At 51.4% G+C, this 14,377-nt stretch overlaps 1 protein-coding gene and 1 pseudogene across 1 annotated transcript; both read right to left on the bottom strand.

Annotated features, from left to right (window-relative positions):
* Positions 1-7,801: 7,801 nt before the first annotated feature.
* Positions 7,802-11,600, bottom strand: LOC136174177 (DNA dC->dU-editing enzyme APOBEC-3G-like). The gene is made up of 5 exons (XM_065944147.1): positions 11,551-11,600; positions 11,076-11,220; positions 9,759-10,047; positions 8,687-8,802; positions 7,802-8,196 (listed from the first exon to the last, which is right to left on the bottom strand). The coding sequence occupies exons 2-5, from the start codon at positions 11,211-11,213 to the stop codon at positions 8,182-8,184; spliced, it is 558 nt and encodes a 185-aa protein (XP_065800219.1). The 5' UTR covers positions 11,214-11,220; positions 11,551-11,600; the 3' UTR covers positions 7,802-8,181.
* LOC136156783 (U6 spliceosomal RNA) lies at positions 9,378-9,475 on the bottom strand (annotated as a pseudogene).
* Positions 11,601-14,377: the final 2,777 nt, after the last annotated feature.

Genomic DNA, 14,377 nt, shown 5'->3' with positions numbered 1-14,377 from the left:
AGACCAGGCAGTCAAGTAAATAAATAAATAAAAATAAATATAAAAAATAAGTGCTTGAGTGTTTTATTAGAAGCCCATAATTTGGTTTATCTGTATAAAGTATTTTTTTAATACACAAGAATTTCTGTTGTTGTTTGGTCATTAAATCATTTTCAACTCCTTGCAACCCTATGGGTTGGGATGATCCCCTGGAGGAGGGCATGTATCCCCCTCCAGGCCAGTATTCTTGCCTGGAGAATCCCATGGACAGAGGAGCCTGGCAGGCTACAGTCCATGGTGTTGCAGAGTCGGACATGACTGAGCAACTAAACTACAACAGCATGTGACCACCTCTCATCCTTTGCTATACGTTGTTGGGGTCATGGTCACCCCGGAGACCCAGGGCTGACCTGTCTGTGTGGTGGCCTCTCCCACCGACTCTCTGGCCTCCTGTTTACTGGGTTTCTCCCCCTGCCCACCCTATAGGCACCTCTGTCCCTACAGGTCCCCCTGGACCTCTCCTATTTTAGGGCACAGTGATCAGCTGACATGGGGCTCTAACTGGGTGAATGCTGAACCCAGTTGTGTAAGGTCTAGCCTTTATTCAGAGCAATGGAATCGCAGTAACACTGGGACTTTGTTCCAGAATTGTGGCTGGGACCTGGTTTGAGGCTGAGCTCCTCTCAGCCTGTGGGTTGACTCCTATTCTTTACCTGACCAGGAACAACCCCAGATGCAGAGGAGCCAGGAGACGGTGGTCCCACAGGGTCCTCTTATGCTTTCCTGCTAGCAGAGGAGTTCCAAGAAGATTTTCATAGGAAAGTGTGTCTAAATGCAGCAAAAGCTTGGTGTCCAGCTCTTAGGAAATTTCCTAGCCCCAATTGTCCAAAATGCCAGAGATTGCCTTATTGACAATACTGAAAATTTGGAAACTAAATGCACTCCACTGAGGGGTTGATTGTATCAAATCAATCAGGAAATACCCAGACATAGACCAACATATGGCCTTTTGAGTAATGATGCATTCATTTCTATATTTGATTGTTATGCACGTATAATGAATCTTTATAACTTGAGGAAGTGTTTATGACGTGCTATGGAGGAAAAGCAGGACTGCAGCTTGAGGGTGCTATGTGGTGTCAAGCGCAGTGCAGTTCATGACCTGGAGACCTGCTCTGTTCCCAGGACTGTGTCTGTCCTCATCCCGTTAATCCTTTTTCTACCCTGCACTTACTGCTGAGGCACAGCTGAGGTTACACAGGTAGGAGGAAGAGTTGCTGGGAGTTGAAACCCAGAAATCTATACCCTGAGATCATGGCTACATTCTGTCTTCTTTCTTGTGAACATATTGGGCAGGAAAAAAAAAATTAGGCAGAGGAAATATGAGACTGTTCCTAGACTTACTTCTGAGCTAGAAGTCAAGCGTGATTATTTTTCCTGAATCTTAAAATTTGAAGGGAGATGGGGGTGGGGAAGAGCCTTGATATGCAATTTCCTGTCTGTATCTTAAGCTGGGGAGTGAAGTGAATGCTTGGTGTTCACATAGTGTCATATTTAAGTCTTACAAAGAAAAGAATATCTGTATTGAATATGTAGTTAAACTTATTTAAAATATTGAAACTTTCCTGGTGGACCAGTGGTTAAGATTTTGCCTTCCAATGCAGGGGATGCAGGTTCAGTCCCTGGTCTGGAAGCTAAGATCCCACATGCCTCAGGGCTGAAGAAACAAAACATAAAACGGAGGCAAAATTGTAACAAATTCAATAAAGACTTAAAAAAAAATGATTCACATAAAAAAAACAAAAACTCTAACAACAACAACAACAAAAAGTTTTAGGGGTGCACTTACACTTTGTAACAAGAGTGATTTTGATTGTAGATCTGGGAACATTTTCTCTGTGACATTAAAGGACAAGTTGAGTTCCTTTCTGAAAAGTAATAGTTTCCTGATAGGAAACTGCATAACCACTTCTTCCTCTACCAGGAAGCTTTTTTTTTTTTTTAATTGTGTCTAGATTAGGAGTTTGCTTATAAAATTGTGTAAACCTTTACATTAAAAAAAAAAATCTTGGCAATTAATTTCAGGCCTTCTTCAATCATCCCAGGCAAAGGGTTCAAGGACCACGTGGATGAGAGGTGCTGACTGGTTCAGACTGGCTCTGCTTTGCGACCTCTGACCCCGAGAGCATCAGTTTCCTCACCTGTGCAGTGAAGTAAGGGATTGATCCTCACTGCTGGGCTGGGCGGAGGTTTAAGTGAGCCACTCACTCTGGTTCAGACATGAGGACAAGAATGTGGTGGACATTCAACACGCAGTAAGTGTTGCTTATTTTCACGTATTTCTGCTTCAGTTTAAGTCCTTGGTTTACAGTACAAGAGTGTTGTGAGGACCAGGGGTCACATCCCAGGATGTATGGTTGCGCATACTCAAGGGCCAACAGCACCAAAGACAAAAACCAAAGGCAGAATGTGGAGGAGGGGACGGGAGAGTCAAGGGTGACCGCAGGGGCTACTCTCTAGTTGTGGCGCACAGGCTTCTCATTATGGGGGCTTCTCTTGCTGCGGAACAAGGGCTCTGAGGCGTTCAGGCTTCAGCAGTTGTGGTGCACAGGCTTAGCTGTCCTGCAGCACACGGGATCTTCCCAGATCAGGGGTCGGACGTATATCCCCTGCATTGGCGGGTGGCTTCTTTACCGCTGAGCCACCAGGGAAGCCCCAAGACATGCAAATTCTTAACCTGAGCGTCTTGCAGACCAGGAGAGAGCCCAGGAGCTAGACTATCGCAGCCGTGGTTCCCTGGGGCTTTCTGATGGCCTGTTTCACCCAGAGTACGGGGAGGGACAGCTCCAAGTTCAAACTCCCTTCCCCGGGGGCTCACGGTTGGACCCCTGCTGTGCTTTCAGGCCCATGAGATTTTTGGCTGTATTGCCCTCCATCACATACTTTCTAAATCTGACTTCCTTCTTTTCCTATTTTTACCTAAGTGGTAGATTTTTAGGTTCGAAAAGAGGCAAAAGCAATATTGTGTTTTTCTATGGACTTCTATTAAATTTACATATTACTTTAGTCTTATTCATTTCTTATTAATTTTACTACAAAGCATTTTCTACAGGTCTTGTCCCTGCTGCGAATGAAATGAGAAGATATTCGTGTAAGGACACACACCATGACAAAATCAAAATGACAAGGAAGCACCAAACCCAAAACAAAGTTGTGTCGTCATTCTTGTCGACTCCAGGCCTGCCACCTCTCTAACGTCCACCGTCATTCCTTACGGTTACATCATGTGTTTGTGCTTCTGGGTCTTGATCCATCATCTTTTGACATCACTTCTGATTGGGGAGATATACACGGCTCCATCTTCCCATCACTCTTCTCTGCTTTGGAAGTGATATCACTGTTCTCAGACCCTCAACTCGGCCCCACCTTCAGCTTTAATTCCCTTTTTCACTCTGCCAACCCTGAATATCTCCCTTGGCTCCCATGTTTATAAAAGGAGGACTCAACCTCCCCCGTGTTTCTCCCCGCCGGACCACCTGCCCTGAAGGTCCAGATTTTCATTTTACATTTCAGAGCAAATATTCTGCTATTTAAACACCCACCACTCCCTGCAGTGTACAGTGGAATATGACTCAGCCAGAAAAAGGAAAGAAATTGTACAATCTACAGTGATGTGAGCGGACCTAGAGTCTGTTATACAGAGTGAAGTCAGAAAGAGAAAAACAAATATATTAATAAATATATACGGAATCTAGAAAAAGGATACAAGTGAACCTCTTTGCAGGAGAGGAATAGAGACACAGTCCTAGAGAATGAACATGTGGACACAGTGGGGAAGGGGGAGTGGGGCGAACTGGGAGAGTAACAGTGGCATGTATGACATCTGTGTGTATGATAGATGGCCTGTGGAAAACCTCTAGCACAGGAGCTCAGCGCTGTGCTCTGTGATAACCTAGATGGGGGGGATGGGAGTGGGTGGGCGAGAGGGAGGCTCAAGAGGAAGGGGATATAGGTGTACATATGCCTGATTCACTTTGTTACAGGGCAGAAACTAGCACAACTTTATAAAGCAATTATACTCCAGTAGTAACATCGAAAAAGCAATTATACTCCAGTGGTAGCATTTTTTTAAAAAGGGTGTGCAAACACATGTTGCTGAATGAGCAGTTATCCTTCCTTCCACAGTGTTGCGATGCTGCTTGTGCAATGACTCTCGAGCAGCTCAAAGGAAAGTCCCTTGGTGTCACGTTCAAAGGATTTCCCCCTTTTGATATTCCACAACCAGGCAGGAAGCATGCCCTTGTTAACCGGCATCTCGTTTGGAGCCTGTCAGCAGCCATCGTGGGCGAAGGGTGGGGTGCTCCAGGGAGCTCATGGGAGGGAAGATTGGAGCCAAAGGACCCCCAGCGAGGGTGCAGGACCCACTCAGCCCAAGCAGGGCTTCGACCAGGATGGGAGTTCCTGTAAATGTCTCCTGCGTGAAAAGAGCAGCCAGGGCTTCCCTGGGGGCTCAGTGGTAAAGAATCCGCCCGCCAGTGAAGGAGACTCAAGACTGATCTCTAGTCCGGGAAGATCCTTCATGCCGCAGAGCCACTAGGCCCGGACACCACAACTACCGAGCCTGTGAGCTGCAACTGCTAAAGCCCAAGCACCCTAGAGCCTGTGCTCCTCAATAGGAAAAGCCACTGTAATGAGAAGCCCGCACGCCGCAGCCAGAGAGTAGCCCCCACTTGGTGCAACTAGAGAAGAAGCCCTCGCAGCAATGGAGACCCAGCACAGCCAAAAATAAAAAGAGCAGCCAGATTTAGCAGACAAAAATATAGGACCCCAGTTTAATCTGAATACATTTTTGGTTAAGTAAATTCCAAATTATTTATTGTTCATCTGAAATTCAAAGTAAACCGGCTGTGCAGTCAGCCCCTGGCAGTCCTCTGATACAGTGCTGTGTCTGGACCCTGGACACCACACAGAGCCTCGTGTCTTCACCGGGGTCCAGGGTGATGAGAGACCACCCCTCCAGCTCCCTAGGTGGCAAATGGCCTTGTCCCCTCATGCCGGGCTCCCTCCAGGCCTCAGCCCTGCCCCTCCTTCGCCCTCTCAACAGGTCTCCCCAGTGATCGGGTCCTGTCTCAGTCCCTCCCCTGAGCTCTGAACTCTCCCACGTGCGCTCTCGGGTCTAACCAGGTCAACTCCAGACTCCGGCGCTGGAAACCCCGGCTTTGCTTGCAGTCTGCTTCAGCCTCCCTGTGTGTATCCTGATATAACTCACAGCCCTTAGGAAGGTCTCTCAGGGTTGGCTGGGGATTGGCAGGGACCCAGGTGTGAATGTGGCCTCGACCTACCTGTGAAACCTTGGGAAGAGGAAAAGAGGACTTTACTTCATAGCCAAGTGGTGCTAAGCAGTAACTCCCTGAGATTTGGTAAAGCCAGGATGAGCTTGGGTGTGAAAAGGGCTTGATCAAAGCTGGGAGACATGGTGAGTTTGTAACCAAAGGTGGGTGTTGAAGACAAGTGAAAGGGGCCCCCTCTTGGTGCATCTTCCCTCCCGTGGGCATGACTCCAGCGTCTCTGGGGACTTGCAGGCCCCCTGAAACACCTGCAGAAGGAGGAGGAAGGGACACAGAAATGAGGGCATCAGTGGAGAACATGGTTGGGACCCATGGGAAGAGGCCAGGCCCAGGGTCAGGAGTGCAGGAGAAGCCCCCAGGGTCAGAGAAGGAGCCCCCAGAAGGGAGGAGGTGAGGCCCCATCAGCAACACTGAGAGGAGGGAAACAGGCCCGGCCTGGGTCTGGGCCATAATGACTCTGCTGCCAAGGCCCCAGATGCCACTTGTCACCCATGTCTTCCCTGGCACCTGGCTGCACGTGGTGTGAGCCAGAGCGAGCTGGAGGGCTGATGGTTTATTGTAGATTGAGTGATTTATTAAATGGGTGATCTCTCCCCCTTTTTTAAATAGTGACATCATTGGTTGAAGAATAACTATGTCAACATCATCCTAAGTACTTGATGTTTAACTTCCCAACAGCCCTCAGTTCAGCTCAGTTCAGTTCAGTCGCTCAGTCATGTCTGACTCTCTGCGAGCCCGTGAATCACAGCATGCCAGGCCTCCTTGTCCATCATCAGCTCCCAGAGTTTACTCAAACTCATGTCCATCGAGTCGGTGACGCCATCCAGCAATCTCATCCTCTGTCATCCCTTCTCCTCCTGCCCCCAATCCCTCCCAGCATCAGGGTCTTTCCCAATGAGTCAACTCTTCTAATGAGGTGGCCAAAGTATTGGAGTTTCAGCTTCAGCATCAGTCCTTCCAATGAACATCCGGGACTGATCTCCTTTAGGATGGACTGGTTGGATCTCCTTGCAGTCCACGGGACTCTCAAGAGTCTTCTCCAACACCACAGTTCAAAAGCATCATTTTTTCGGTGCTCAGCTTTCTTCACAGTCCAACTCTCATATCCATACATGAACACTGGAAAAACCATAGCCTTGACTAGACGGACCTTTGTTGGCAAAGTAATGTCTCTGCTTTTTAATATGCTATCTAGGTTGTCAGTCACTGTTATTCTCCATATATTACAGGTGAGGAGCTCAAGAGCCAATCTTGTTCCCTCTGCGGCCCAAACTGGGTCAAGTGAAACGCCAACAGAGTTTTTCCCACCAGCCGCCTCGGACGGTAAGACACTGCTAAAAAATAACGTATGGGCTCTGAAGTTCTGGGGTTTGTCCTATCTTCTTTCTTCCCCTCTGGAATGAGGTGTGATGTCTAGAGATAGGCAGCCATTCGAGACCCTGAGGAGGCAAGTACTGAGAGCTGAGCTGAGGGAACAGCAATAGTGGGCCATGTCTTGACAGCATCACTGAGCCGCCAAGCCAGGCCTGGACCAATCTACCTGGCCCACATGGTTTATTTTATGAAATGAGCCCTACTTCCAGCTTTTCCAGACAGCTCTGACCCTGACCTCCTTCTTCCCAGCATCCTTTCCTTAGGCCCCTTGTCTTCCCATTGTTGGGTCTCAGCCCTGCTCCTCTCCTCTCCTTACCTCTTCCCTCCCCCCTCCCTCCCAGGTTACCTTCTTCTACCTGTCCTTCCTTCCCTCACATGCACCAACCCTCCGTGATTTAGTCCCTTCCTCCCTTCCCAACCATCATCATCATCTGTCCCTCATTTTCTATTGCCTCAGGTCTCACACCGAATGGTTCTGCTTCCAGCTTCTTAGAGTCACATGTTTGTGTGAGGTTGTGACACAGTTTGGGCCCCTTTGTGTGAGGTTGAGACACATTTGGGGCCCTTGACACAGGATCAGAAGTCTGAGGGGACAGACCTGGGGAGACTTTGCTGTTTGGACGCCTTGTGCAAGGCTGGCTCAGCTCAATTCAGTCCCGATGGAGTGAATGGCAGGAGGGAAATCTAGTGCCTGAGACCAGTCCTGCTTGGGTCCATGTACTGTGCAGGGGCCAGTTCATCACCTGTGCACAAGAGCCCCTCCCTCTGGCTTCCTCTCCAGGGCAGTAGAAGTCGCAGTGGTGTGGGGACTGGGGTAATTCCTGGAGTTATCTAGCTGCAGATTTGAGAGTTCTCTTTCAATATTGAGACTCATTCTTTCTCTTCTCTTATCACATGGTCTGTCATTTCAAAAACAGTAGTGTTAGCAGTGTGATAGGTTGTTGATGGCTGCAGATTTTTGAATCCTAGGTTTCCCTCCTACAAGGTTTAGCTGATTTTTACTCATACCAGCAGGAATTAGTGTGACCACTATACCTCCACCCCACCATGAATCAGATCCACTACAAAATAAAAAGGCATCTGCATGTTTGCAACTTTTAATAAACTATTTATAGTTCATGATACATTTACTAAGGGAAAAAATCGAATGAGAGATTCTTAATATTTCATTTTATTGCTTTGCATTTAAAATCAATTACAATATTCATTTATCTAAAAAATCAGAAACTATTCTGATAGTATTGAATAGAATCTTACTGATGTAGATTTGAAACACAACATAGGTTTGAATGAAAAGTAAATCTACTCAGATTTTTATTTTAAAAAAGCTATTTCTTTTGAGCCATTTGCTTTTTGCTGGTCTGTTTGGATCAGTCTGGAGACAGTAGCAAATGGCATGTTTATATTTCTTAAAAGAAGGTGTTTTGTTCTTTTATTCAATAGAGGTCTGCTGTTCTTTAGAGAGGCTGGCGTCCATCCTTCAGTTTTGCTGAGTCTAGGACGAAGCAGGGAATGAGAGAGGAGGTCTGGGGAGTTTCACACAGATGGGGAAGGAGGGAGGGACACAAGTGTGTGAGGAAGTAGAGGGACCCCTGGGGAAAGGAAAGAAGGGATGGAGCCGGTGTCCCAGGAGGGAACAGATCATCCCGGAGAAGGCTCTAAAAAGAGGGAAAAGGCCCAGTCAGGGACGCCCCTGGTGATTTAAGAAACTGCCTTCCAAGGCACGGGACATAGGTTCCACCCCTGGTCTGGGAATGAAGATCCCATGGGCCTCAGGGCAGTTAAGCGCAGGCCACAACCAGAGAAGTGAGCAGCCCACCCTGGAGCCGTTGCTTAGCAACAAGAGACGCCTGTGCCCCAAACTAGAGAGAAGCCCCTGCATGCTGCAATGAAGACCTTGAGTGGCCCAGACATAGATAAAGGCCCAGGGAGAGAAGAAGAGAGGAGGGGGGAGGTCCAGGGAAGCAGCCGGGAGGAACCCTCACCCTGAGAATGGCCTGCAGGTTCTCACGGAGCTCCTGGCTCTTTGCCTCCAGCCCCTCCCAGGGCTGAAAGGGATTTCCTCCGTGGTTCACAAAGGTTTCCCAGCAGTGCTCAAAGTCTGAAATGGAACGGGGGAGAGAAAGGTGAGCTCCAGTCTAGGAGTGGGCTTCCCCATCATCACTTCACTGCCTCCTCTCTCTTCCTTTCAAGGACTTAGCTTACCCCTCAAATTCTTTCTTCTTTAAAACATTTTTTCATTTTATTTTTAATTGAAGGGTAATTGCTTTACAATGTTGTGATGGTTTCTGCCATACACCAACATGAATCAACCATAGGTATACACATGTCCCTTCCCTCTGCACCTTTCCTTCCATCGCCCTCCCCAATCCCACCCTCCTCAGTTGTCACGGAGTCCTGGCTTTGGGTCCCTTGCATCACATAGCAAATTTCCAGTGGCTATCTATTTTCCATATGGTAATGTACATGTTTCAATGCTACTCTGTCAAATCATCCCACCCTCTTCTTTCTCCTCTGTGTTCAAAATTCTGTCCTTTATGTCTGCGTCTCCTTTGCTGCCGTGCGAACGGGTTCATCAGTACCATCTTTCTAGATTCCATATATATGCATTAATGTATGATATTTGTCTTTCTCTTTCTGACTTACGTCGCTCTGTGTAATAGGTTCTAGAACTGAGTCAACATGTTCCTTTTTTCACCTGTGTCATCCTTGCCAGGGGCCATGCTAATCTTCTCTGCATCGTTCCAGTGTTTGCATATGTGCAGCTGAAGCAAGCCCTCAGATTCTTTCTTGCTACTGGAATCTGAGCCAGCCCGTTCTCCTTCTTTCTGGAGACCCGCTAGTCCACGCACATTCACCCACCCACCGGCCCCTCCTGAACCACCTCTGCCCCTCTGAACTCTCTCTCCCCACAGGCTCTTTCCAGAGTCTAGCCTCCCTTCTCAGACAGAACACAAAGGCCTCTGTACCAGGGATTCCCACCCTGCCCACCTCTTTCTGGCAACTTCCACAGGCCTCTCCCTGCCACTGCCCCACCCCCAGGAGACCCCTGCCGACCCTGAGAGGTCATGATGGTGATTTGGGCCCCAGCCGCTTGCAGTTCGCGCAGGCCTCTCTGATAGCTCCCAAAACGGTTGTTGGTATAGAGGCGGGAGGCAAAGATGTGCAGGCTTATGTGGGGGTTCTCCTTCAGGAACGTAGTCAGGTTGTGGGCACAAGAGCGACAGGGACTCCAGGAGATGAAACAGGTGACCCTGTAGTGCTGATTCTGGTCCAGATTCCTAGAACGGATCTGTTCCAGGAAGTAGAACTCCGCATGGTGGGGTCCCTGTGGTTGATCAGGACCCTACGAAAAAGAGGAAGACACGCGTCCTGTCCTTTGCTGTGTATGGGCCAGCATGGAGGGAACGACCATGGAAGGAAGGCGGGTGAGGCGCTGGCCCCCAGCACGAAGTTAGTGGGGGCAAGCCTCAGCACCCAGTGAAATGCTATTTCAATGCAGGATTTACACGATCAAAGGAATGCCAAGCCCCTTGAGAGACGCTGTATCCCTATGGCTCTGCAAAGCTCTGAAACTGATCAGTCTTCAGGCAGATGTTGCTGTTTCCTGCATCACAGAATTGCGTTAATTTTGATTTTTAAACTATTGAGTTTAAGCATGACTCATCTTGATTTCTGAGTTTGCTGGAGTCCCTCTTATCTTGTGCCCGTGATAGGGCCTAGTCCAGCCGTGCCGGGAGGGAGGAGGCCAGGGGAGCTCCGACACTGGCCTCTTGCCATCGAAGTGGGCATTTCCTCTCTGGAGTGATTCACTCTGCTCTCCAGCTCCTCCACGACCCTAACCCACTAAACCCACGTGTATGCCCAAACTTTTACAAGCTTCTGCTCTGGGCATCGCCCTGTGCTGGGCCCAGCGCAGCCCTGGACTACATACAGCTGGCAGCGGCGGGGTTGTGGTGATCAGTACCCTCGCCAGAATCTCTCAAGCAGTGGGCGGATGTCTTGCCCGGCCGCCCAAGCCTGTGGTGATTGAGAGAGGATCAGGCTTTCTGGCAAGAGCCTGCCCTGGGCAGAGTCCAGGGAAGAACCCAGCCCCTTGTCCACATGCATCGCCCTCCATCCCAACTCCTCCCCAGAGGCGGAGCAGGAGAGGAGTAACCAAGTCATGAAACTCCGGACTGGAGGTGCCAGGCGCTGGGTGGCTGTGACTGGCTCCTGACACGTGGCTCAAAGCTGTCAATCACACAGAAAGGGTCCCCACCTGATTCCTGGCAGAGAGCTTGTGGGACATCCCGTGTGCCCCTGACAACCTTCTACCCTGGGTGTCCCGCCACGGGGAGGGCCCGCCTGCTGCGGGCGGGCTGGGTGGGTCACCTTGCTGCGCACAAATCTCTTGTACTCATCCAGAGGGATCTCAGTGTCCCCATCCAGCCTCTCCACCTTGAAGCACAGGTAGGTCTTGAAAGGCTGTTCTTGATTGTTGAAGTTCTCAATGAAGGTGTATCTGTTCATCAGGTGTCTGAGGACAAAGGTGGGAGAAGTTGCAAGACACGGGGCTCCTCTGGGGCTGCCCAGGGCTCCCCTCCCTGCCACACCCCTTCCTCCTGCACCCCACATCTCTGCTGGAGCCACTAGACCTCCCTCTCTGACCCCCGCTGGGGGCTCCTGGGGAAGTCAGGGTCTCCCCGCAGGAGCAGTACAGGGTGCTCAGAGCCCCGATGGTGACCCAGTCCTCCGCCTGGAGTCTGACTGGACACGGCCTCTCAGTGCCACTCTGCCCCCATCCTGGGTCCCCTGTCGTATGGTATCCGGCCCCACTCTGCTGGGCCCCATGAATCAACTTCTTTACCGTCCCTGGCTCCGAGTCCTCTGATTCTATGCTCAGTCACAGCCTGTGGCCTCCTCCTTGAAGGTGTTCAAGCGGCAGGAACCTTATATATCATCAGAGCGCCTGGAAGCTGTTGTGTCAGCGGAGTTGGGCCTCACCCCTTCCTGAACTCGGGCCACTCATGCCACCCATGAACTTCCCCACCCAAATGTCACACCTTCGTGGACAGCTTCAGTTTCCATTTCCCTGTTCTGACAAAGGCCCTACCTGGATGCCACCAGGACTGACCGTGGACCAGTGTGGTCTGGGAGGGTGTGTGGGAGGTCATCTGGGAAGCAGCAGCCAATCAGGCAGGCAGTGAGGGGACACTTCTGAGTAGGAGATGGCATCTCGCATGAGGACCTGGGTCGCAGAGACTAGACTGGGTCCCCGAGAGTCTCCCCACCACTGTGCCCCAGTTCTTGCCTTCCAGGGACGGAAGATGTGGTCCTGATTCAAACCCAGCCCTGCTCTTGCATCCCCAGTGTCTCCTCCCATCACCCAACCCACTAAGTCCTCCTGGTTCTCCCACCTTCACCCCAGGTTTCTGGGGGAGGGTCTCTGGTGCCTGAAAGCTGGTGCTGGGGGCAGAGGATGGCCTGAAGAGTCTGGGGCTCCTGTTGCTCAGCCCCTGTGCCCTGGAGGACCCTCAGAGGACTGAGCCCCCAAATCTGCCCCACCCCTTCCCAGGGTGGCTCCAGCAGCCAGAGTGCCAGGATCTCTCTGAGCTCACCCCAGCATCAATTGCCCCTCAAGACTGGGCTGGAGTGTCTTGTGGGCAGACCAAGGCAGGGGTCCATCGCAGGGAGGGCACCCAGCTCCCGCATCCCCAGGGGAGATCTCCTGGCCAGTGTAGATCCTCATCCAGTAGCTCTGAGGTCTCTTTTAGAATGTTCTCCAACAACGCCTCCTTCCTCACCCTCCATACCCCAGCCTGGTCAGGCACCCCTGGGCCTTCTGTTCCCTGCTGAGGCCTGGCTGCCCCTCTCCAATGCAGACAAGCCAACCTAGCTTGTTTCCACATCTGGGGGGCGGGAGGAGAGGGGTCCAGGTGCCAGTGACTGACCAGCATGTAGCACAGGCAGCTAAGAGAATCCATGTTTGGTGAAGTTTGGAGGGTTATCAGAGGTGGCAGTGTTTGACTTTCTCGTCAACGTTTTCAGTCTTGAGTCACCCGAGTCACAGAAGAGATAAGAGGATGAGGAGTTATCAACTCAGATCTGGGTGGGCCTCACCCCTCCCTTCTCCCGCTGCGCTCGCCAGCACCCTCCCACATGCTCTCCCTGGAGCCCAAGGCCCTTGGGGCAGCAGGAGCCCCAGGACCAGCACACCCCCTCGCCATCTCCCTGAGGCCAGGGAGATGCTGCTTTGGTAAAGGCCTTAGTAGAACCTAGTGATGAACATCCGGACTCAAAATAGTGTCCGACACCACTGATGTGATGATGAGATGAAAGTGTGCAGCTCACCTCCATGAGGTGAGAAGAGGGAAGAAAAGACGTCCTGTCCTTTCTTGAGGCGCAACAGCCCCTCCTCTATGTCTGCCTCCATCACATAGAGTGAAAATGTGGGAACATTCCCACACGCTGCTGGAGATCTCCACCCAAGTGTGGGGAGATCCCAGAAGGGAAGGCAGGACCTCGGTCCCCCCGGAGAGGGGTGGGTGCGTGCAAGGAGCGTGAGCTCCCTGGCAGGCGAAGGTCTTGTGTGGTTCTACCACCAGGAAAACTGGGAACAGGGCCAGATGCCCGGGAGGAGCCCAGATTGAGGCTAGAGAAACAGACTGGGCCAGGGCAGCCCAGATTGAGGCTAGAGAGACAGATTGGGCCAGGGGAGCCCAGATTGAGGCTAGAGAGACAGACTGGGCCAAAGGACCCCAGGGAGGGGGCAGGGTGGCTCAGCCCGAGTGCCTTGGGACTGGGGTGGATGACCCTGGCAGTGCCAGCCAAGCTGCCCTGTGAAAGTTCCCAGCTCTGGCCTCCTGTGGGTGCCCTTCACTCCCTGGAGCAGGAGGGAGGACGGGCTGCCTGTGCCCGGGTCTCAGCAGGGTTCTCAAACACCTCCGGGGTCCCTGTGTCGTGGGCGAAACCCTGAGGCCAGAGCCTGGGGAGATGGGCCCCTGGAGAGGGGGCCCTGGGGGGGTGGGGGGGGTCTGTCCGGAACCCTCCCTTTGACAGCACAGGGTGGGGCCCCTTCTCCCAGTGTCAGCCCACCTGTGCACCTGGGTTGTCCCCTTTGCCCCCTTTGCCCCGAGGGACTACACCTCTGGATTTGGGGGTCATTTCCAAGAATGGAGGGGGTGGCTGTTGTCAGAGCCCAGGAGCCAAAACCAAAACTGATAAGGAGTTTCCGTCTGCCAACCACCCTTGGGCAGTGACGAAATTCTCTGATCTTGGTCAGCGCTGGGAAAACCGGACACTGTTTCCTTTTTGCCAAGTCACTCTGTGTGTCTTTAGGTTTTCCTTTCGGGTCAGGGCCGTGGTTGGGCTGTTTGCTCAGGCACAGTTGTGTGCCAGGCCTGATCTTGATCGTATACGCAGTTCCTGGGGTCCCACAGCACACCCTAAGGTGGGCCCTTCAGCTGTAGTCAAGCAAACTGGTTACACGTCCCCAATGGCTCAGATGGTAAAGCATCTGCCTGCAGTACAGAAGACGCAGGTTCGATCCCTGGGTCAGGAAGATCCCCTGGAGAAGGAAATGGCAACCCACTCCAGTATCCTTGCCTGGAAAATTCCCATGGACGGAGGAACCTGGCGGGCTACAGTTCCATGGGGTTGCAAAGAGTCGGACACAACTGAGCGACTTTACTTCC

Source organism: Muntiacus reevesi, chromosome 1, assembly GCF_963930625.1.
Source record: "Muntiacus reevesi chromosome 1, mMunRee1.1, whole genome shotgun sequence".
Classification (NCBI taxonomy): Eukaryota; Metazoa; Chordata; class Mammalia; order Artiodactyla; family Cervidae; genus Muntiacus; species Muntiacus reevesi.
This window is presented reverse-complemented; position numbering and strand designations above follow the sequence as displayed.